Genomic DNA, 24903 nt, shown 5'->3' with positions numbered 1-24903 from the left:
AATCATTGGATGATTCGATAAGCTTTGATGTTGGTGGAGGAAAATCACATATGATCAAGCTAAGACATGACATGATCTACGTCTGAAATCGTTGATCTCCCGTCCTTTTTCAAATGGAGTACAATTGAATAAACTGCATCAGAATCAGATAAGAGAAATTCTTATGATATACTATTATCAATGCTATAAAATCAAATTACTGTAAAAATTGTCAGGCAAAGCAGTAATATAATTAGGTATTTCAAAAATGCGCTCATTGAAAATATTGGATGTCACATTCCAAAAACCTCCCCCCTTTCCCCCTGTCACAAATGGTCACGTTTTATGAAACACCCTCCTCCCCCTTGCAGCGTGACGTCTTTTATGGACAGCCCCTTAGTTGATGACTATAGAAACATCAATGCACGCTTATACTTGCATTTGCATTTAATTACTTGTTTTAGTCTTGTTAAGACGTAGAGCCGTCATGAGTTAGTTTTTAATTTGATCAATATCGAACGGGGAAAACAAATTGGAAAAAAGACATACAAATGGAATTATGTAATGAAACCCGTGAAAATTTTACCGCAGAGACGAGACTCGAACCCGTAGCTAGCTCCTAACCGGGGAAATGATTTTGCTAATTAAACTAATCTGCATACGACTTGATTGACTTGCATTTCTGCATTAAGGTGACCCTTCAAAAGAGCACTATAACAATGCCAGAAAACCGACATCATGATCTTTCCGACCCACTGAGCCTGCTTTGATGCACTCGTGCCGCTTGGAAGAATTCGTGCTAACGTCAGTCCATTGTCGGGTAATCTTTCTGCTCTGGCGTATAATAATGGATCGAACCAAACATGCATTCGAAGTGCGCTTGCGTTCGTATTTGTAGTCCACAATTAGTATATGCGGGATATATTTATCAACTGCAGAATCTCGCACAATTATGGCATGCTAGCGCACCTTCTCTTTCCGGTCATTCAGTACAATTTTACCTATGTATTTTTATTAGTATTATCGTTTATTTTACCCCGGTTTATATTTACATTTTATGTAGTTTCGACACTTTCAGTGGCAGTGGAGTTTCGACCATCACGAAACTCCTAAAACCACTATCCAAACTATTTTATTATTTCTGTTTCTGATTTCAGGAGGAGCCAGGGCCCCTTGGGCCCCCACTTTGGGTACGTGACTGGCGCAAGCTCCTAAGCCTTAAGTTGGCTAAGTAACCCGGCGAAAGACCATAATTAGGTCAAAACCGGGTCTAAATAAACCTTATAAAATGAAAATGAAGTTGGCTAAGACATTCAATGTTCTGTACAATCATCTATTTTCGACCATTTGAAAGTGATGGAAAAAAATGCGTTGGATATCAAAATTGGTACCACATGAATTCAACGAAAAACCGATAACCACATAACCGACGAACAATTTGTGAAATACTTCTAAAAAGTTGCAGCCCTATTTGCGTCAATGGGACAAACAAAGCAGAACTTGGCTAACTTCGAAGAATTCAAAGAACGGGTTTTGATAAAATTTCGAACATTTCTTCGAAGACTACCCATCATATTCTGGACATTTTGTTGACTAACCGGAACGTGTGTGTGTATATATGTGAAAATAATGTCACTCAATTTTCTCAGAGATGGCTGAATCGAGTTTCAGAAAAACTCAGATTCAATTGAAAAGTCTTATGGTCTCACACAACTATCTTGAATTTCATTTGGATCCGACTTCTGGTTCCGGAATTATGTGCAAACTTATTAAATTAAATATGAGCAATCTTATAAAAAAAATGCGCACTCAATTTTCTCGGAAATTTCTTAACAGATTTTCACAAATTAGGAAGCAAACAAGAGGGTTTAAAATTTTATTAAAAGCCCCCGAAAAGTCCATCCAGATCCGACTTCCGGTTCCGGTATTACGATTAGTGAATATTTTCAATTTCATGAGTATTTTTTCACAAGCGATGGCGAAACGATGTGCACATTTTTATAAAACTTACTGCTAAATTCATCTAGTTGGTAGATCTTGTTACTAAGTGAATATATAAAACTACTTTGGGAATACCAGTCCCCGGTTTCCGCTTCCAAAAGCGCCGATAACAGTGAAGAAAATCTCCAAAAACGGAACTCACTTCGATTTCTCAGCAACGGTTAAACCGATTTTCAGGAATCATGATTCAAATTAAAACTCTCGTTGTCTCTAAATATACTGTGCAATTTCATCAAGAGCCGACTTCCGGTTCCGGAATTATAGGGCGTGAGTGTCAAAACATTCAAATCGACATTCAAAATGACGATGCAAAACTAGTACGCGTCGGTACGAGCGACTTTGCTCCGTTCTCAACATTCTTTCGTATAGCGTGCAGGGCTGCCACATTGGAATTCATATTTTTCAGTCGTCCAAAAGATTAAAACGCTACTCACTCAATTTTCTCAGAGATGATTTGATCGATTTCCACAAACAGGCTCAAATATAAGTTAATATAGTCTCATAGGTTGCTGTTTAATTACATCCGAATCCCACTTCCGGTTCCAGAACTATAGGGTGAAGTGTGGTTAATTATTTGGTGCGACGATGCAAAAAAAGAAAAATTCTTATTAATTTAACATAACTGTTTACAAATTGAAAACGTTATGCTAGTTTATACTTACAGAATATTTCTTATTTTTTTCAAGATTGGAAAAACAATTTCGTCAAAGAATCTTCTAGTTATATTTTTGAAAATATAAGTGATATGAGAAAGGCATCAGTACACCACTAGGTGGATTAAAATTGGTTGTTGCTGTAGTGATAGCTTGCCAAATCAAACCAAAACTACCTGTAAAGTTATGAACGTATGGAAGAATACGGGTATTCAGACATTCCTGCCTGTATATTCGAAAATTAATAGTCTTGTTTGTCACGAAAACCTGAATCTTTTGTCCACAGCTGTAAATGTCTTGCCAGATCATAAGGTTTTTTTCTGAAATCATTGAAGTTGAACTTGCAAGGAACATTACTTCGATCAATGGTTTTATATTAATTCTATCTAGGGAGCTGTTCATAATCCATTTCCACGTACGTTTGGTTGTCCACGCTGCATCATTCGTGTTTCGTAAGAACTCCACTTTATAACTGCTGGGCACGTCTTCCGTCTTTGATAGATAGAAATATTTTGTGAGTTTACATCTTTTTACATGCACATATTTGGAGTAAGAAATTGAAATGAAAGTGGTTTCACTCTTATTTTTATTTCTGTAGATTTTGAAAATAGAACTAAGTGTTATTTTGAATCTGGAGTCTTAGAGTCTAGAGTCTTCGATTTTTCGATTCAAATGATGATTATTTCATAGTACCATCGATTTACATGTCGTCTAAATTGCATTATTCTTTCTGAGAAGATTTTTTTTCAAAGTCCTGTTTGGTTGTTTACTTTTCGACCGAGGGGAGCGAAATCCTTCCCTTATGACGGTGCTTTGGCTAGTATTGAATTTCTTGGCCACATCATAATCCAACAGCGATAGTATGTCGTTCACGGATATTTTTAAGAGTGCAGCACACGGTCACTTTAACCCATTTCCACGAATGTGAAATTTATAGATCTAAAGACTTACCCAGAAAGTATGAACGCACTTTGATTTCGCTGTAAATAATTCACAAGTGTTAGATATTCAAATTTTATTCGATATACTGATAATATTAGACTACAACAACAGTATATTATTCTCAACATTTGCTACTTAGCCATTGTAGACTAGCTGGCGCACCTTCTTTTGAACGTTCCTCATTAAATTCCGTCCAGACTTCTTGGCGACAAGTTTTGATACTTTTTTCCAATATTTTTCGAACTGTTGAATGGTTTCGGCATGTTTCCTAAGATGTGCCTTCGTTAATGCACAAAATTTCTCAATTGGTCGAAGTTGTGGGTAATTTGGTGGATTCATGTCTTTTGGGACGAAAGTGACATTTTTGGTAGTATACCATTCTACCGTTAATTTCGAGTAGTGGCAAGAAGCAAGATCTCGCCAGAAGACAACAGGATCCTTGTGGCTTCGAATCATGGGTAGAAGTCGTTTTTGTAAACATTCCTTGATGTATATTTCGCTGTTCATTGAAGCAGTGGTGATGACGGATTTCGAAATTTTACCGCAGCTACAAATTGCTTGCCAGACCTTAGCTCTCTTACCAAATTTTTCGACTTCAATCGATGTCTAGGACTGGTTCAACACTTGCCCTTATCGCACCGTATAATATTGTGGTCCCGGCAAGGATTTGTAATCGAGTTTCACGTAGGTTTCGTCGTTCATGATTATGCAGTTCAAATTTCTAGCAAGAATCGTATTGTACAGCTTTCGAACCCTCGGCCTTCTTGTTTCGGACTAGGTTTTGGTTGTTTCTGCTTCTTATGTTAGGTTAGAAGATTCAAACGTTCTTTAGCACGAATAACATTTGACTTCGAAGTGCCCTCTTTTATGGCCACATCCCGAACTGAACCCTCCTTCTTTTGCTCGAACGCCTTCAGTATACGTTTATCCAACTGGGGGTTAGCAGGGCCTTTTTTTCGACCCGTTTTCGGTTTTCGGCGTTATGCGCACCATTTGTACACAATTTTTCGGCGTTTTTCTGCTGAAAGTCCACGCATTTCGAAACAAACTAATGAAAACGAATAAACAACTGCACAAGTGGTTAGAGAAGAGTGTAAACAACAGGACGCAGCCATAAAAATTGACAGATTCTGAAATATTGCGAAATGGCAGCGGTTTTTGGTTGCGTCCATACTTTCTGGGACAGTCTTTAACCTCACCGGACTTTCGGCGTGGGTGTCCGAAATCAATTTTTGGTTCACTGCTTCTATCGAGTAAAACTTGTTTGATGCCAAATTTATCGTGACACAAGTGTTGTCAAAACATTCCACATTCCATAGCTAGGAACGCAAGAGTTAAATAAACCATGTGTCCAGATATTGAATGACTCAAGCTTTACACACACACATACATGCATTTATTGATCTTGTCGAACTGATTCGAGTGTTGTAAAACATTGGGGTTCTTCGGGGTTCCAATCAAAACTGAATTTGTACCCTTTCTATGAAGATAGCCAAATGGACTGAATGGTACTCTCTTTTTCAAAAATGAATTTAATCAAACGAGCTTCAATCAAAAAGTACTAGATTTTCGGTACGATAGTATACTCCAAACATGTGGTCCAAACCCAAATTCGAGAATCATTCTTATCCTCATTCTCCAACATTTTGAAACAGAAGCAACAGCAACCCTGTGCCATTTTCTTGATGAAGTTACAGTGAAAGTGTACTGATTGCCGCTCGCTGTCATCATCAAAATCCTATCCAAGCTCATCGTTTCCGTGCCGAAAGGCATAATTCTGGCCCCCAGAAGCAACACCGACACGAGATCGGCGCTCAATCATCATCGGAGAGAAGCTGCTTAATCCGAGCACTCCATACACATAAAACCCTCCATCAATCAATCAATGAATCAGTCATTCAGTCAATCCTGGCGCCATAAGGGCTCTGCTTGAACACGTGGATTGATTTTTATTTTGTTTGAATTGAAGGCAAAATCATGTTGAATTCATTAGCGAACAAGCCATCGCCGGGCGAAAACTATGAGACCTATGCTATGGTGGAACACGGTTTTGGTTCTGTGTTCCTTGCGCTATACCGAGCACATTGTTGCAAGGATGGCGCACCCGATCGATCCTGGGCTGACCGTGATAACGAGGGCACGGACCGTCCGGTGGTGGTTAGTTTGGCTCTTTTGTGTTGTGCACCAAGTAGCAAGGGATCACAATAACAGGAATTCAATGGCCATCGTATTAGGCTTTCATCAATCATATCATCTCACCGCGTGTGGTCGGCACATCGTCGAACGTTGTCAGGAAGAAGGAGGTGGGTGGCGAGGATGATGCGGGAACGGTTCAATATTCAATGGAAAGCAGAGGGCATCGCTTGATTATACTTCGGCATCATCAGTCGAAGTTGAAGTCGGATAAATTCTCACTGCTGCTGTATCGAATATTCATTGAAATACCATTGATTGAAACAATTTGGATTGTGGAACACGAGGTATCGACGTAAGGCTGAAAGGACAGAGCAGCTGAATCCTTACCGAACGCGAATTGAGAGTATTGATTTGTGAGTTGTAAATGGGATTTTGCTTTTTTCAAAATACCGAAGCAACTGTAGTTGGGGAAATGATCATACAATGGAGTACTTTTTATCATAGTTAACGGTTTGGCAACTTTATCGTGTATTGGAAATATGACCATCTGGTAAAAAAAAATTTCAAGGCTGCCGTCAACAGCTGAACCGGTGTTCCGAAAAATCAACATTAGTAATAATCTACACAATTGATTCGTTGTTTTGTCAATTATATTCCGTCGTTATGCGCTGTCTGCCGACAAACAGGTGCAATATTGTCACTCGAGCTATTCGGTTTTCGCACTGATAAAAATTAATTGTAATTTTCCAACTATTGAATATTGAATCTAAAACCAGTTTGCCCAATTTTAGTTATCAAATAAATTTTCTTTTCAAATCATTTTTGCCCGCATCACAATTGAATTACTTAACGATTTTTCTTTTCTGTGCAGCTCACGTTTCATTTGCCCGGAACAAACGACCTTGTTACATCTTCTAAAGTATAACACGCACGGAAAAAAGCAAATTATGTTTTTGTATTTTGGTTTTCGCATCAGTTGAATTTAGTAGAAAAATTTCAAAAACTACCGATAATTTAGTTGTTATTCAGTCATTATTTTGTTGAAAATCTTTCTTAATTTACGATGATATTTTAGGTGGCAGAAATCCAGGACACAAACTAGCAAGAATTCAATTCTAGAAGAGTTTGCGAATGCCATTTTCGATTGTAAAACTTACACAGGGTAGTATTCTAAAAAACACTTTTCACAGAACTTAGTTGGGTTCGCACTTAGTAACAAGGATATGAGCAAACCGGCTATAAAAATCAGGTTCGAAACTGACTCGAATTTCAGTTTAATATAGGAAATTGAACCGTGCAAACACAGGTCAGGTTTTGGACACCTACAGCCGAACCAATTTGAAATAGCTTTGGGACCGTTCATAAACCAAGTAGACTCACCTGGGGGAGGGGGGGAGAATGTCTCTCTAAAAAAGTCTACGTTTGTCTACGAGGGGGAAGTGGGGTATTGCCTAAAGTCTACGTAGTCTCATTTTTTTTTGTTTTTTCAAGCAATTTACTTAGTTTAATTAGCCAGCCTCGCGTTTCCTTCGATTGATCAAAAAGACAGTGGAAATTGCGTATTCAACCAAATGCATGATGCTTGAGAGAAGAATTGCAATTTGTCACGTCGAATAACCTTGACAGACTGACTAAAAACGTCGTCGACTGTAATCTGTACTGTGAAAGTGATTATCAAATGAGATACTCCGTAGTTCTATGACCAAGTAGAAGTACAATCAAAGACAGGCGACTTTATTTTTTTTTTTCTTTCATTCGTCTGTTCCCTATCGAAGTAAAAAATAGAAGAAAGTACTAACAAAAACATGAATTGAAAAAGCTCATTATTCTTCGCAAAAAGTCATTGGACTTTAAGTTTCATGCAGTAAATGAATAAATTTCAATTTTAATGCATTCCGATTATTATTTAGTCAGATCATAATCAAGCAGTGAAAAGAGAAATGAAGATAATGTCAATTGATTCTGCAATCCATGAGCGTTCTGACGACTGAAATGTCCAGAGAATTTTAGGAATCGGTAAAGGACCGATGTTAGTAGGGTGTCAAAATGATCAAAATTTATCACTCATCTATAGCCGATCATGAATAAGAAAAAGAAATTAATTATGAAAATACCAAATCACGGGGAAGTCTAAAAAGTTATTCATATGTTTGTTCTGACGCGAAGTAGTTGTCAGTGTGGTTTCTTCCAACTAAAAACGGATTTGAAAAATCCAAATGATTCTCGAAAGTAAACATTTACCTAAAAATACATCCCAGAGGTTGAAATCGAACCAACCAACTATTTCCATCCATAAAATTGTTGATTTTAATTTGCAATAATTATGGTTTCGGCTTTACCGGTCTGTTAAATAAGAACGGCTTTCATATACTGCCCGACGTTTCGACCACTGGTTATAGTCTTTTTCAAGGGAAACTGTAAGTTTATTGGTTGTGAAAGATATTACAAAAACATTAAAACTGTGTGTTAACTCACTATCTTATCGTTCCTCGTCTAAAAATCGTATGCCCACGAACGCTTGTTTGCATAATATGTGATTTTAATCACATTTGCTTTTTCATCGTTCATCCAGAGAAGCTGTTTGAGATTTATTGTATTTCTTTACCTCTTGAATATCTCGAATAACTAAGACTTTATGACAACGGTACAGCATCAGATTTTATTTAATCTTATTACAGAATGTAAACTATAAAAATTTATCAGTGATTGAGCTTGAGCTTGAGCTTGAGCTTGAGCGACCACCCCTGGTTGCTACTCCGTTACTGATCGGGATTAGCTGAAATTGTACAGGGAGTTTCTAGATGATCCGACCTGGGACTGGTAAATCATCCTTCAATGTACATCTTCTGGTAATCCCAGAAATCATTGATCAGTACCGGCGCCGGCCAGGCCCGAACGTAGATCGTCTAAGGAATGGGAAGGGATGTTAGTCCAACACTTGTTGTTACTAGAGGCCGTATATACTACTGCGCACTCCACAAGTGTCACGGGAGAAGGATATTTGTTAGTAAAAATTTTAGTATTGGTTTCGCGCGCGACTCAGTATGTTCCGGTTTCAAGATGCTCGGATGCACCACTAAACTCACTTCACTCCCGAGTGAACGTTTCAACAATATCCGATATTGAAGTCCCGGGAAGTCTTGATTCACAGATCTTATTCGAGGAAACTAAAGGAAAATTTTCAATACTATCGCGTAAAGAATAAAAACTTCCCTATTTTTTTTTTTAAGAAATTACGTGATACAAAATAAACGAGTGAATAGGATTTAGACAAAATAGTTGATTCATTGCATTGACATATTCAAACCAGTTGTTATTAAGTCATTTTAAATCACCAAATAAAGGTAAAAAGATTTCACGCACGTCTTTATTATTTCAGCTTTATTATTTTAATTATTTAATAAAATTATTAATTGGTTATATAGGCTGATCTGGGCAGCCGGCTACCGAGAAAAATATTAATTTGTTGTTTGAAATATTAATATCAAGTGTTTTTTACTATGTATTCAATATACCGATATATGTTATCTCTATTATCAACTTTGTAATATCAACGGATTTGCGCAATAGTTATCAATTCAATTTATAATCCTGAAAGACAATTAATAACATGGAAGAAGAAAACATTCCAAATAAAACTAGACGGAAATTGATAGATTGAAACGAACGAAGCTAGACGGAAATTGATAGATTGAATGAAGAGATAATTTAGTAAAATGGAGTAATCAGAAGTGAAACATTGAAAATTTCTGATAACTGAAAGGAAAAAGAAACTCCAGCAATTGTCGCCTTTTACGACATGGAAGCAGGAACCCAGCCCAAGTAACAATTCGAATGCCTTATGGTTTTGATTATAATTTATAGGAGTTTTGTAATTGATTTTTCAATCACTACCTGTTTTATGACAACTATAATAAGTGTCTCTTTTAACCAGTAATATCATAGTTTTCAAAGCTTCTATAAAACCCTTTACCTACACTAAAAATAAAATAAAAATAAAACAATTTGCACTAGATTAAAACCATGCAAACACTCTTAATATTGCTTTCAAAAATTTTCTTTAAAACATTATTGTCAGTTAAATTCTTTCATATATCTAGTTTTGTGTGTGTGTGCGTGTTCATTCTATGACAATTCCACTCAGAGTAAATTTGAGGATTCTAAAGTACATTTATGACACATTAGTTGTAGGCTATTTGATTTATTGCTTCTTAGGTTAAGTGTAATTTGCATTAAAAAAAATTTCATGGCCGCCTTTATGATATTCTATACCGTAGCATTTATTGACATCAAATAAATGCAAAAACGAAGAAATATGTTGGACTTCCATAATTCATTTTCAGATCGTATGCACAAGTTTTATCGCCACAGAATAGTTTTATACAAAAATGACGATGAATCACAAAAAATAATTTTCATGAATCATGGAGACTTTCGCAAAAACCGCATTTATTTCAAGGCGATTAGTTATAATTCTTATTTTTATCCTTACATTCACGATAAAAATAAAAGCGCATGAAGTTTTTACGTTCGGAAAAGGTCTCAAACTCGTAATTTAAATATAATATATTCTTACTGATTGCATTCAAAGTAGACATGACACACATAGTCAAGAAAAATATCATCAAAACGATCGTTTATTCTTAGCGGGATTCATTCCATCCAAAGAAATTTAATGTTGATCGTAAAGCTGGTTTCAAAATTTTCTTGAATTTGGAGTTTTAAATCAGGTTTATGCTGATTCTTCATTTTGATTTATAAACCTTATGAAGAATGGTCCACTTTGCAGGAACATGCTCTTATAGAGGTTTTCAGTAGGCTTTCGTGGAGTTTAAAGTTTTATTGCAAGATTTATTATGTAGCATTGAAGACAGCTACAAGTATTTAATAATATTAAAAATGTTACTTGGGAGTGGATCTATTCTTGGTTCATTTTTTTCCGCCGGATTCCACACGACATCTAGGCTGGTACTGTCCGGAGAGAGCTAATAGGTAATATCAATCTCCTAGTGGACCCCAGCCCCTGCTATAAAAATTTATCAGTGATTGAAGATTTAGTAACCTTTCACTATGATCAGTATCTAACGGGGAAACAGATTGGAAAACCGAGATGTGAACACAATGATGTAATGAAAACCGCGAAAATGTTACCGCAGAGACGGGACTCGAGCCCGTAGCTAACTCCTAACCGGGGAAATTGTTTTACCAATTAAACTACCCTGCATATAAAAACACATGAAGAGAAAGTCCAATTGATTGGACGAAAACTAAGCATGCTTCGCTGTACTTAGCAACCACGGTATTCACTTACAGTTCCGTATCGACGGAAACAAATTCAACAGAAACACATACAATGATCACGAGTCTATTTCTACCCATCTGTTCTTGCCGCACGATACTGATTCGAGACTTTTGTTTTTGTCTATTTCGCTATCTATGAGGTAACACACGATAGTTTCATCCATCGATTTAATGGATCTCCACTAGTGTGAGGTAGCAGCAGTGACGATTGTGTGATCTCAAACACAACGGTAAAGGTACACAACCCTTTTATCGACCTTCAACGATTTGTTTTAGTCTTTGTTAAGACGTAGACTAGTTTTAATATGATCAGTATCTAACGGGGAAACAGATTGGAAAACCGAGATGTGAACACAATGATGTAATGAAAACCGCGAAAATGTTACCGCAGAAACGGGACTCGAACCCGTAGCTAACTCCTAACCGTCTCTGCAGTTACTGTTTTACTGTTTTACTGTTTTACTGTTGTACTGTTGTACTGTTTTACTGTTTTACTGTTTTACTGTTTTACTGTTTTACTGTTTTACTGTTTTACTGTTTTACTGTTTTACTGTTTTACTGTTTTACTGTTTTACTGTTTTACTGTTTTACTGTTTTACTGTTTTACTGTTTTACTGTTTTACTGTTTTACTGTTTTACTGTTTTACTGTTTTACTGTTTTACTGTTTTACTGTTTTACTGTTTTACTGTTTTACTGTTTTACTGTTTTACTGTTTTACTGTTTTACTGTTTTACTGTTTTACTGTTTTACTGTTTTACTGTTTTACTGTTTTACTGTTTTACTGTTTTACTGTTTTACTGTTTTACTGTTTTACTGTTTTACTGTTTTACTGTTTTACTGTTTTACTGTTTTACTGTTTTACTGTTTTACTGTTTTACTGTTTTACTGTTTTACTGTTTTACTGTTTTACTGTTTTACTGTTTTACTGTTTTACTGTTTTACTGTTTTACTGTTTTACTGTTTTACTGTTTTACTGTTTTACTGTTTTACTGTTTTACTGTTTTACTGTTTTACTGTTTTACTGTTTTACTGTTTTACTGTTTTACTGTTTTACTGTTTTACTGTTTTACTGTTTTACTGTTTTACTGTTTTACTGTTTTACTGTTTTACTGTTTTACTGTTTTACTGTTTTACTGTTTTACTGTTTTACTGTTTTACTGTTTTACTGTTTTACTGTTTTACTGTTTTACTGTTTTACTGTTTTACTGTTTTACTGTTTTACTGTTTTACTGTTTTACTGTTTAAAGGCTGTAAAAGGGGTTTTACAAGGGCTTTATAATTATCTCTTTATCCAAATAAAAAGCGATAGCAAGCTTGGGAGCGGGTCATATCGCCGAAAGTCGTTTCGGCGAATGCCATTTCGCCGAAAGTCGTTTCGCCGAATAGGTCATTTCGCCGAAAGTCGTTTCGTCGAAAGGGTCATTTCGCCGAAAGGGTCATCTCGCCGAAAGGGTCAATTTGCCGAAAGGGTAATTTTTCCGTAAGGGTCATATCTCCTGCATGTTATGTCTTCTGTATAACTGATGTGGCGCAGCCACATAACCGAAGCCAAGATGGCTCGGCGACAAAAAAAAGCGGTCGAGCCGACGCCAGCTGAGTCGGCCGCCGACCCGCCGTCGGAAGTGGCGGCCTCTTGCATACAAACCTGTAACCGCCTCGTTTGCCCGGTCTGCTCAAAGCTAGGTTTCTTTGCTTTAGTTAGGTCCGAACGAGCGGTAGCGAGGTCGGACAGCACATGAACCAAAACGATGTGGCGTAGCCGCATTAGTATTTTTTCATTTTCACTTAATAAACGGAAAATACCACCTACATTTGCCTGGGAAATACACCTATGCAATTGCTTTGATGCTTACTAGCTAATAGTCAACAAGTTTTATTGGGAACTACTTTCTGAGGTTCATGAATCAATCTTTATTCAAGAGTACAACAATCAATCATTATTCAAGAAGTACCATGGTAGGTTAACAAAACGGGCGTTAATGCTATCATCTTTCGTTTGTCTTTAATTTAAATCATACTAATTACGATTTCAAGACGATTGCAGAATTCGGCGAAATGACCCTTTCGGCGAAATGACCCTTTCGGCGAAATGGCTTTCGGCGAAATGGCATTCGGCGAAATGGCATTCGGCGAAGTGACCCATTCGGCGAAATGTCATTCGGCGAAACGTCATTCGGCGAAATGTCATTCGGCGAAATAACCCTTTCGGCCAAATGACTTTCGGCGAAACGGCTTTCGGAGAAATGACCCTGATCCATGTTACACTAGTTTTTTTGGCAACCGGAATATGACTGACTTCAGTAAACAAATTTGTTAACAGAAAATCCGCTTAAAAATGACAGCATGTTTAGTTGACGAATTTAACTAACAAATCAACAAATTCAACCAATATATTGGCATTCTTTGGGGGATTGAGGATAACAAATCAAATTTAGTGAAAGAAATAGTGTACTGAAAACCAACTAACTAAACTCAGATAATCAACTAATTTTTTTGCCGAAAAGCTGATTTCGATTTTTACCTATGTAAGCAGCGTATGTTTGGAACACGAAGGTCTTTGAACCGTTGGCAATAAATTGTTGATCGGGATGGATCCACAATATAGTAGAACACTTGAGTCGTTTGAAGTAGTATCACTTGAAACTAAATTGTGCTCACGGGTATTCAATACAGCCATGTCAGCTACAACTCGGTTTGCTCTGTGTAACCTTTTTGTGTTAGTTCTAGTCGGCGCCAAGGTATTTGCGGCCGACGTCATCAACGGCACTGTTCGGTTCACTTTGTTCAATCGGTGCCGGCATGGAACATTTTTCTGTGAATAAAGAATTCATGGCTTTTTGTTCGTTACAGACAGCAACAAAAATGGATGAACCTTTCCAGTAAAAACAGTGATTTCGAATCAAACGGATGCAGTCCAAAGGAACCGTTTGCCATAATAGTTCACGGATGGCGCGAGGGAAGTTACACCGAATGGATCAAAGATACGAAGAGCAACCTGACGACTTATCGAAGTGGATGTGTTTTATTTATGAGTTACGGCAACGACAACCAAAATGTGGACTATTTCGGCCAGTTGATGCCAAACTTTAACAATTTGGCAAACGATTTGGTTGGTCTGCTGAAAAGATTGGAAACGGTTGGGTTCGATCCGGCCGATGGATTCATATTTGGTTTCAGTTTCGGTGCTCAACTGGCGTTCGAGGCCGGTAGAAGATTTGGTTTCGGAAAACTTGCGCGAATCGATGGTCGCGATTTCAGGATTTTTTTTTCTCAGGAAGTACTAATTTTAGATTTTATTTTAGCATGTGAACCAGCGGGACCTGGCTTCGATGATAGTAGAATATACTCACTGTTAGATCCGAAAAAGGCAGCGAAGGTAGTTCAGTGTATTCATACCAGTTCCAATTACGGTACAAAACTTCGTAATTGTCATATTAACTGGAATATGGGTCAGTGCGGGAAGTCTCAGGTGGCCGCTGGACCATTTCCGAAGGGGTCTCACGGGCTGTGTCCATATTTTTACAACAGTGCATTTACCCACAATTTCTATGCAGTACCGAAACCGAAGGATTGCTCTTCATCCCGATATACCGGTTCCTGGCCAAGTAGATTCCGGATGGGCTACTTCAGTGATATGAATAGGTATGAATCATTTGGGTTAGCACTGTTTCGAGCATTGATTTATGTTGATTTTATTTTGCAGCACTTTCCAAGCGGAATTATTTTCGCCTAGTTCAAAATACTACCCGTATATTAATGACACGGTAGCAAATAAAATTTAGTTAATTATTGTGAGGATTTTATACAGTGTTACTTTATGTATTATTGTGTAATAAAAATTTGAAAATTAATCCGAATATAAAGAAGATGGAGAATATGTGCTATATATATTATATGTGCTATTTACCTGACACACAGCCATGTGATTTTATGACTCAGTTGATACATGGACGTACCTTGTGATCTGATGACTCTCGGTTCAAGTCACACTCGCTATCGTTTTACTTGTTTGCCTTTCTCATACAGAAAGGTTATGCAATCGCTGTGAAAACCGAGGCCGAGTGACATATACCATTAGACTCAGTTCGTCGGGATCATAAAATGTCTGTGTTTGTATGTGTTAGTATGTGTGTATGTGACAAATAAATTTTATCCCGATCTGACTTTCGGTTCCAGAATTACAGAGTAATATGCACAAAAAAAAAAGGAAAAAAATAGTCACACACGTTTCTCAGGGATGGCTGAACCGATTTTTACAAACTTAGATTCAAATGAAAGGTTCTACAGTTTCATACAATTTTCCTGAATTTCATTTAGATCTGACTTTCGGTTTTGGAATTGCTAGGATATATGTGAAAATTTATGAAAAAATGTTCACTAGATTTTCTCGGAAATTCCTTAAACGATTTTCACAAACTAAGAAGCAAATAAAAGGTCTTGAATTTTTTTCAAAAGTCCCCGAAAGGTTGATGCAGGTGTGACTTCCGGTTCCGGTATTGCAGTGCGATTAGTGAAAATTTTCAATTTCATGAGTTTCACAAGCGATGGGGAACGAGGTGTACATTTTCATAAAACTTACTGCTAAATTCATCTAGTTGGCAGATCATTTTTTTTCTAATAAAATTTTTATTTGGCTCATTTGCTTTAGCTTAACGTGGCCGATTGTCTTGTTGTTATAGGATAAGAAGGAATGCCGTATTAAGGGGCGGCATACTCCCCTAGAGGTAGTAAAGAAATGTAAAGAGGGGGGAAATATAAATATATCATTCGTTTGTGGCACAAATCTTTCCTGGATTTTTCCTGGATCTTCACGTTCTTCAGATTGTAACAAGAGAGATTATCCTTGGCTGGGATGCCTTGTTGGTGCTCTCTAACGCTGATGTGGCGTTGTTGAGTAGTTTTCAGCAACTCAGTCAGTTCAAGGCAGGCGCAGGCAGATCTTGTTAGTTAGTATATATACAAAATTACTTTGGGACTAATCATGATTCAAATTAAAGTTTTCACTGTCTTTAAATATACTGTGCAATTTCATCCAGATCCGACTTCCGGTTCCTGAATGATAGGGCGATGATTGTCAAAACATTCAAATCGTTATTCAAAATGACGATGCAAAACTGGTACGCGTCGGTAAGTGCGGCTTTGCTCCGTTCGAGGCGTACTTTGTTCAATTTCGTATAGCGTGCAGGGTTGCCACATTTATATCTATATTTTTCAGGTGAAATTAAAATGTAAATTTTTTATTCAATACGTACCTACTTATTTTACACAAGTTCACTTAATGCCTTTCTCATATAGAAAGTTTATGCAATCACTTGAAAAATTTACTAGTGAAAAGTAGGCCGGACGGCTACGGATTCTGTGTCATTCGGCACAGTTTATCGACGACATGTTTTTTATTCTTTGTTAAGACGTGTAGCCGTCTTGAGCTAGTTTTAATATGATCCGTATCTAAACGGGGGAAACAGATTGGAAAACTCGAATGTTGGTGTATGAATTTTATCATGCTTGCATACGGTCAATGTTACTTGAATATCCAAAACGCAATGATAGTCGTTCGCTTCCTCTCGCCTTTGTTCGATAACCGCTCTGATATTCAGACTTGTCCGTATGTTTGGGTGCGAACGAAGCCGACGCTGCTTCCCTGCTCGCATGAAGATCTATTCCTTGCAGTTGATATTCGCATTGAACATACCCCCGAATGATTTAACGCGAATGTGGAACAAATATTCATGCAGCGATCGTCGTCAAAACCTAATTCGCGATGATCATTCGTGCTGTCTTTGAAACAAGCAAATTAAGATATAAACAAGCAAATTAGGACGTTGAAATAATCAAATTAAGGGGCGGGTAGGGTCTAACACTTTTAAAAAATCATTTATTATTTTCTTTATATGTTCATTTGAAGAATTTTCTGTGGAGTTTTCAAGCCTATTGGAACGAAACTCTGGAAGTTATTGACCTTTATCTATGGCTATCTCATTCTACGAAGAAGCAAGAGCTCGGTGCACAGACCCAAGATTTCTACTTCGATTGACTTCTAAACTTGACAAAACATTCTTGAAATGTTTCGTTATAATAAATTATAAAAGAAAAAATATGATTTTTTGAAAATGTTAGACCCTACGGGCTCCCTGGAGTAATTAATTGTTTCCATTGATTTTCTAGACAAAAACCTTTAAACCTGTTTGCCTCGAAAGCAGGTTTTGAAAGTCCGTGTCCATCGTCATTCAAAAACTACTGCACCAATTGTTTTCAAATTTTGCACACACTTTCTTCATATAAAAAACCAGACCCCAACGTTTTCTTTTTCGTTGTTTGTTACTTTAGGGAGGTTTAACAGCCACAAAATGGCGGATTTTTTCGTGAAAAATCGTAGTTTTCACTTTGAATAACCACCAAAAATTTAAAAAAAAATTAAAAATCAAACAAAAACGTTGGGGTTTAAAAAAACTTCAACTCTAACGATGCTGTGTTCATTTGTTCACTTCTGATTAGTCTGCGCTGAGATACAGTGGACACCGCAAATCATGATTTTTAAGAAACGTTCTCAAAAATACCTCATTTCTCAATATTTTTCCACGAAAAAAATACAAAATGTTGTTCGAATGATGCTTTTCATCATGCAAAACATTTGAATTTATTTTGTTAAACGATAATTTTGGAAAAAAAATCGCAAAAATTATGATTTTTACATCGTTTAAACCCAACCCCCCCCCCTCCTCCCTTAAGGGGTTCAGTGTATAGTTCAACGTTGTTCGAGAAGGGCGTAAGTAATATAAGAATATTCCCACCGAAGATGGATAAATGAATTAGTTACACGAAGAATATGTGCAACATTGCATTGGGTAAAGTGTGTTACACACCGTAATTTAGAGCGATGATGCAAAAAAGGGTCAACTTCTTCTAGATTTGGCTCAAAACTGGTTCAATTTGTAGGCGATATTACTTAATAAGCGAACCAACTTCGGCTATACTGGTTCCCAGTTCCCGGTTCCAGAAGTACCGGAAATAGTGATCAAAAACTCTAAAACGAAACTCATTCAACTTTCTCTGAGATGATTTAATCGGTTTTCACACACTTAGGCTCAAATAAAGGTACTGTAAGGTAAAGTGTGCTTGATCATTTAGTGCGACGATGCAAAATAAAGAAAAATGCTTATTAATTTGTCATAACTGTTTACAATTTAAAATGTTTATGTTAGTTCATACCCAAAGAAAGTTTCTTATTATATTTAAGATTAAAAACAAACTTCTTCACAGAATCTTCTAGTGATATTTTTGGAAATATAAGTAATATGAGAAAGGCATCATTACATCACTAGATGGATCAAAAGAGTTTGTTGGCCTTATATTGCATGAGCATTTGACTATGAGAGAGCTCTGTTAAAAGTGGGTACTGCATTTGCTCACTGTTGACCATAAACAAGAACGTGTTGATGATTCTGAGCAGTGTTTGACCATGTTTAAACGTAACAAACCGGAATTTTTGCGTCAATATGTGACAATGGATGAAACATGGATTCATCACTTCACTCCGGAATCAAAACGATCGTCATCTGAGTGGACAGCAACTGGTGAACCTCGTTTAACGGGCCGGAAAGCAAAACAATCGGCTGGAAAGGTTATGGCGTCGTTATTTTGGTATGCAAAGCAAAGCAAAGTCTTGGCATTACACTCCTGTGGTGGAATTTGACCTTTCTTTTTCAACAGACTTCGCAGCCGATTCTTAGTGTACAGAATCATTGCATGGCTAGTACTATGGATCCTACTGACACTAAGAATCCTTCCAGGTCGGGGCTCGAACAGACGACAGCTGGCTTGTAAGACCAGCGTCCTATGCATTGAACCGCCAACCCGGGATATGCGTATGCGGAGTATGCGCTTGGTGTAATATTTATCGACTATCTTGAGAAAAGAAATACTATCAACAGTCAATATTAAGTAGCGTTATCAGAACGTTTGAAGGCTGAAATTGACAAAGAAAAAAAATTGTTCCATCGAAACAGCGCACCATGTCACAAGTCAATCAAAACAATGGCAAAGCTACATGAATTGAATTTCGAATTGCTCCCACATCCACGGTTATCGCCGAAACTGAGGCATATTTTGAGCCAAAGGTAAATCGTTCTACAAAAGTGATATTGGAATGTTTTGGCGCTGGAATTATTGCGTTGCTCTTGATGGAGATTACGTTGATGAATAAAGTTAAAAAATCGTGTTTTCTTTTTTGTTAGGCTCGGAACTGTTCAGCCAATGTGTTACTAGTTTTTTCACTACTTTTCTGATATAAAAATTAATAGGTTGATCATGCTTTGAACGGACAAGCTAAAACTTGCAAAATTTGTGCGGATTGCCGGTTATATTTGCAGCTGAAAGAACACAGATATTTAATGCATTCTGGAATATTTAGTTGCAATTATATATGTAAGTTTATAACTTCAAAGACTGGATATGTTTGACACAATTTTAGATCATTCTTGTTGAATTCAGTATTTTTAACAACTAAGTTCTTATGAATTGAGTCATATGTGGATTTGCGTCACATGTATGTTTTATAATTTCTCGCTGTTTTGATGAACTGGGGATTCTCAGAAAATTTTAGAGATTCCATTTCCAGATAAAACTGATATGTGACGCCCAAGTAGAGTTGTACTTTACGTTGCTTTGCACCGAGGAGTCAAAGACAAAACGTGAAGTAAAAACCTGGGCTGACAACTGTGGCATTACGTATCGCTTTCGACTACGTGATCGAGATCCTAACAATGTGGTACTAGATTTCGACTGACGTTGCTCGAATTGTCATAGCAAACATAGGTAAACAAACCCATATACATTGCAATCATGAAAAGGAATGCAACTGTGAATTATTGTTTGGGCATTTTCGATTACATTTATTCGGTTCAAGTACTGAAAAGAAAAGAAATGTTTGTAATACTGATATTTTAAGTTGCAACGAAACTTATATGAACACATTTCTGCAATTTAAATCAAGAAGCCGATTCGTTTCCACTCCATTTGAAAAAGTAAAGGATTTTTTCAAACTTGTTCTTGTATACAATTTATAGATAAACTTTTGAAATTTTAATAAAACATTTTCTGTGTTTTTCATGTATTGTTGCAAGTCTAATACAATTTACGTCATCCATTTGTGTGGTTTTAATCAAAAGTTTTTGGGTTCTGCGGTTTTCATTGTACTGTTTTTTTTTCATATTTATCAGGGGATATTGCTTTAGCTTTAAGATACCAGGAGCAACCCATTATTTGTAGTCATCATAATCTGTTTAGGAACTATTGAAAAGTCAAATACACTTTAATAGCACGAGATTGTGATACTGTTGACATATTCCATATACTTTGAAGGTTCAATTCAATAAAAATAAAAAAGAAACTTCGAAAACTCATAGTCGATAGTAATAAAGCTTTAACACATGGATCAATAAGTCCCGAGACTAAAGCAGAGATGGCGCTCGTAGTAAACCAGCAACCACGTCTTTCTAGAGTACTAACCTTTACTTGAAACGGGTCAAAATTTTAAGTCGATCCGACCAGAAACAGCTGAGTTATCGAGGTAGGAGTAAAGTCGTTTTGTAGTTTTGTTTAAAAAATGGAAAAAACCGAGTTTCGTGTTTTGATAAAACATTGTTTTTTAATGGGTAAAAACACCGTGCAAGCGAAACAATGGATTGAAAAATGTTATCCGGACTCTTGTCCATCAAAAGCAACGATTTGTCGGTGGTTCGCCGAGTTTAAACGTGGTCGTACCGACACAAATGACGCGGAACGCTCGGGTAGACCTGTGGAAGCCGTTACACCGGAAAATGTGAGTGAAGTGATAAAAATTATAATGAATGATCGTAAAGTGAAGCTCCGTGAGATTGCTGAGATGACACAGATATCATATGGAAGTGTATTTACTATCCTTCATGAAAACTTGAGCATGAAAAAGGTTTTTTTTCCAAGTGGGTGCGATTGCTTTCGATGGAACAAAAACAGCAACGAGTCGATGATTCAGAAAGCAGTTTATTGCTATTTACTCGCAACAAAAAAGATTTCTTGCGTCGTTACGTGATCATGGACGAAACATGGATACATCACTACACTCCAGAGTCGAAGCGGCAGTCATCTGAGTGGCGCACAGCTGGCGAAAGCCATCCGAAGCGTCCGAAAACGCAGCAGTCAGCTGGCAAATTCATGACGTCAGTGTTTTGGGATACGCATGGCGTGATTTTCATTGACTACCTCGAAAAACGTATATCGATCAACAGTGATTATTATATTGACTTACTAGTGCGTTTGAAGGAGGAAATCGCAAAAAAAAACGACCGCACATGCAGAAAAAAAAATCCTTTTTCATCAAGACAATGCACCCTGCCACAAGTCGATGAAAACAATGGCGATGAAATTGGACGAATTGGGCTTTGATCTGCTTCCCCACTCCCCATACTCGCCAGATTTAGCCCCCAGTTACTACTGGCTCTTTGCTGATCTTAAAAAAAATGCTTCAGGGAAAAAGATTTGGCTCAAATGAGGAGGTCATCGCTGAAACTGAAGCTTATTTTGAAGCGAAAGATAAATTTTTTTTATAAACATGGTATTGAAAAATTGGAAAAACGTTGAAATCATTGTATCACCCTAAAAGGTGATTATGTTGATGAATACAAAAAAAAATATTGTTTCCATTGTTAGTGTCGGGACTTATTGATCCATGTGTTAGACCATTTCTTATCGAGTTCAGTCGTTTACGAGCTCGATTATTTTGGTTCCATAATGCAAAAAATTTTCGATAATCTAATACTTCTTCGAGTGAAGTCAAACGAAGCTCGATGATCGACTTTGAATCGAGAACCATAATACGAAACGTAATCGATTCGATGATATTTTAGTCGAATCGAGATACATAATGCCACCCCTGTTTTAATCCATTTAGTGTAATGATGCCTTTCACATATTCGCTTGTTTTGACAGTTTTTCTTTTGCTCAGAATGACGAACCTGAGAGATGGTTTACAACTTTTGTTCACTCCTTCAAAACCATTTTCTCTATTGAAAGAAGGTAGTAGTAAAACAGCATAGCATTTTAGATTGGTATCAGCCAAAATAAGACACTATTCGAATCGATGCCTAGAAATAGTTCCAAGGGGCTGGGATTCACTAAGAGATTGATAGTACCTATGATCTTTCACCGGATAGGACCAGCCTGCGGAAAAAATGGCCAAGAACAGATCCACTAGGTTCCTGCATCCATGTCGTAAAAGGTGGCACTTTCAGGAGTTTCTTTTTTTCCTACTTTCGATTACCTTTCAATCTGAAGACTCATTTTACTAAACTATCTCTTCGTTTAACCAGCAATTTATGTTTTCTTAATTTTTCGGAAGTATTCTTTCGTATTCTTTGTTTGATCTTGTAGAACTCTTTTTCTCATTTTATGTTATTTCTCGTCTCTCAACATTACAATTTACAGAAATCACATTCTTTCGTTTTATCTGTAGAAGACATGCTCAATTAGAAAAGTTTATGGTAGTCCTAGCTCGTTCTGCGATAGTAACGATGGTAAAGGAATAGCAATCAGGGGAGGTCAGGTAATCTCATTCTCAAATCGATACGTGGAAATATTTCCCATCAGTCCTACAGGGGTGGCCGAATGGCTTTTATGAAAAGGCTATTATGCGCTAATACCTCCAAATATCCTAATAACAATGATGTTTTGTTTCCTGATATTTAATGTACAGCTAATTTCATTTCGCCTAAAGCTGAAAGCCATTCTACTGAAAGCCAACCGAATTGGGCGATTCTTAGCGTTTGACGATCCTACTGACAGCAAGAATCCTGCCAGGTAGGAGCTCGAACATACGACAACTGGTTTGTAAGACCAGCGCCCTATGGATTGAACCGCAAACTCGGGATAAACTGTACATCGTTGCATTGACCATTCTAGCGAGCTTCACAGGAAAGCTGTTCTCGTCAATAATTTTCCATAGATTAATGCGAATGCCGCCTTAAGCTGCCCATACTCGCATATAAGCCCCATTTGGATTCTGGCCAGTTGGCACGACGGATAACATCTATTTTTACGTTAATTTTAGAAATTGCAAACAAAATTTGTGATTAGTGATCTGTAATATCTGAAACCGTAAACCTGAATTTTTAGTTCCACAAGGAAGTTTAGTAGGTCCTCGATTATTTATTTTATATATCAATGACGTGAAGAAAATCTTAAAGAACTGCGATATTAATCTTTTTGCTCACAGCACTATGATTTGCTATAATTTTGCTGATAGCACTGTTTATATCCACTAACATATTACTACTACTGAGCCCATCAACTATGATCTGGAAAACTTGACAACTTGGTTTAATTTAAAAAAAACTGAAATTGAATGATTTTAAAGCAAAATATATAATAATTACAAACAAGTTTGTGAATAAAGTTGTGATTAGTGTTCGTGTCCATAATGTATTGTTAGAATGTGTTGGCGTGATAAAGTAATTGAGTGTTTATATTGAGGAGAACCCGACTACACCCAAACCTCCATTTACGAACACTTTTTTTACGTTACCTACTTTTACGTCACTCGTTTTACGAACCAAATCCCAAATAACGTGAGCTTTTTAGTGAACCTACTTCGTAACACGAGGTTCCGGCTCGGCTCATTTTTATTCCATGGAAATTACTACAATATGGATATTTTTGGGACGGGTTCAAAGGTTAGATTTCGGAAAATGATGTTTGAGGTATTTTATAAACTCAAGATGACGACTTTCGGTTTATTGGTATTACATGAAAACCCTTACAATATGGGTATTATCGGAACAGGTTTGATGAGTAGAAAACGATGTTTGAGGTGGTTCTTAATTCCAAGACGGCATAGCCAAACAGATGACTTGTCTCAATGGAGTATGATATTTTTATACAAGACTATAATCACTTTGAGTTTTATCCGTCAATTGTATATTCAGCAAGTGAACAGCAAATGAATCGACTCCAGAAACTTCTGACAAAGCGCGCGGACTGATATATAAAAGGGATGGGATTATCCCAAAATAATCCTTGAACCTGTTTTCGTTCAAAGGTGGTTGCTTAATAAATATTTCTGATGAGCGTACATTGAAAATCTTAAAGCGAAAAGATAGAGGTAATAGTAAATTTATAGACAATAAACGAAATTATGTAGTAAAATGAGTTTGCTCATTTTCTATGTACGGAGGTAAGTGCCGGGCCATCATCATTTTACACCTCATTTTCAAAAGTATTATGTGTGCTTCAAGTCGTACACATATATTAAAATGTCTGGTTCCAAAACACTGTTCATGGACCTTTAAAAAAAACTAAACAGTCTAGCCTGGGTAGCATTTACTAAGCGCCACAATAAAATGTCCCTCTGTTTCTTACATGCAACTTTTTAGGAAATTGAAACAAACTCCAACATGATTAAATAAAAAAGTGCTCTTAAAAAAGGTCTCAACTCCAAGAATGCCCAATCCATCGCTTTAACCTGCACTCGATTTACGGAATGATACCTTAACACGATTGTTGTAGGTGCCAAATTAACAAAATCCCCCCATTGACACTCATGAAATCCCCATTCCGAGCTTTGTTTTTAATTACACTGCCAAAGCCGTCATGTGTTTGTAATTCTGGCACTCTGAAAGCCATCCCGTCTGCTGCCGGTAGAATGAAAGCCACACTTTTGAAGTCACCACAAACCATGGAAGTGCTTTCCCTCGATTTTCTCTTCCCCCTACGACAAGGCTTCGTAGTCACACCCCACAGCAAAGACAATCTCCCTCTCTCTCTCACACACAGAGAAAACTCAATTTTCTTCCACGTGTATCCCTTGTACGTCTTTTGGTGCTGAATCCTGATTACGACAGGGATTACGGTTCCCCAGTC

At 37.0% G+C, this 24903-nt stretch overlaps 2 protein-coding genes across 6 annotated transcripts in view; one reads left to right on the top strand and one right to left on the bottom strand.

Moving 5' to 3' along the window:
- Positions 1–24903, bottom strand: part of LOC131432595 (furin-like protease 2) — a 967327-nt gene that overhangs the window by 152562 nt on the left and 789862 nt on the right. The window lies entirely within an intron of this gene.
- On the top strand, positions 13562–14879 carry LOC131432597 (lipase member H-like). The gene is made up of 4 exons (XM_058598962.1): positions 13562–13804; positions 13864–14258; positions 14316–14655; positions 14717–14879. The coding sequence occupies exons 1-4, from the start codon at positions 13602–13604 to the stop codon at positions 14793–14795; spliced, it is 1017 nt and encodes a 338-aa protein (XP_058454945.1). The 5' UTR covers positions 13562–13601; the 3' UTR covers positions 14796–14879.

Source organism: Malaya genurostris, chromosome 2 (assembly GCF_030247185.1).
Source record: "Malaya genurostris strain Urasoe2022 chromosome 2, Malgen_1.1, whole genome shotgun sequence".
NCBI classification, from domain to species: Eukaryota; Metazoa; Arthropoda; class Insecta; order Diptera; family Culicidae; genus Malaya; species Malaya genurostris.
Note: the sequence above shows the minus strand (reverse complement) of the source record. Positions and strands in the feature narration are given on the sequence as shown.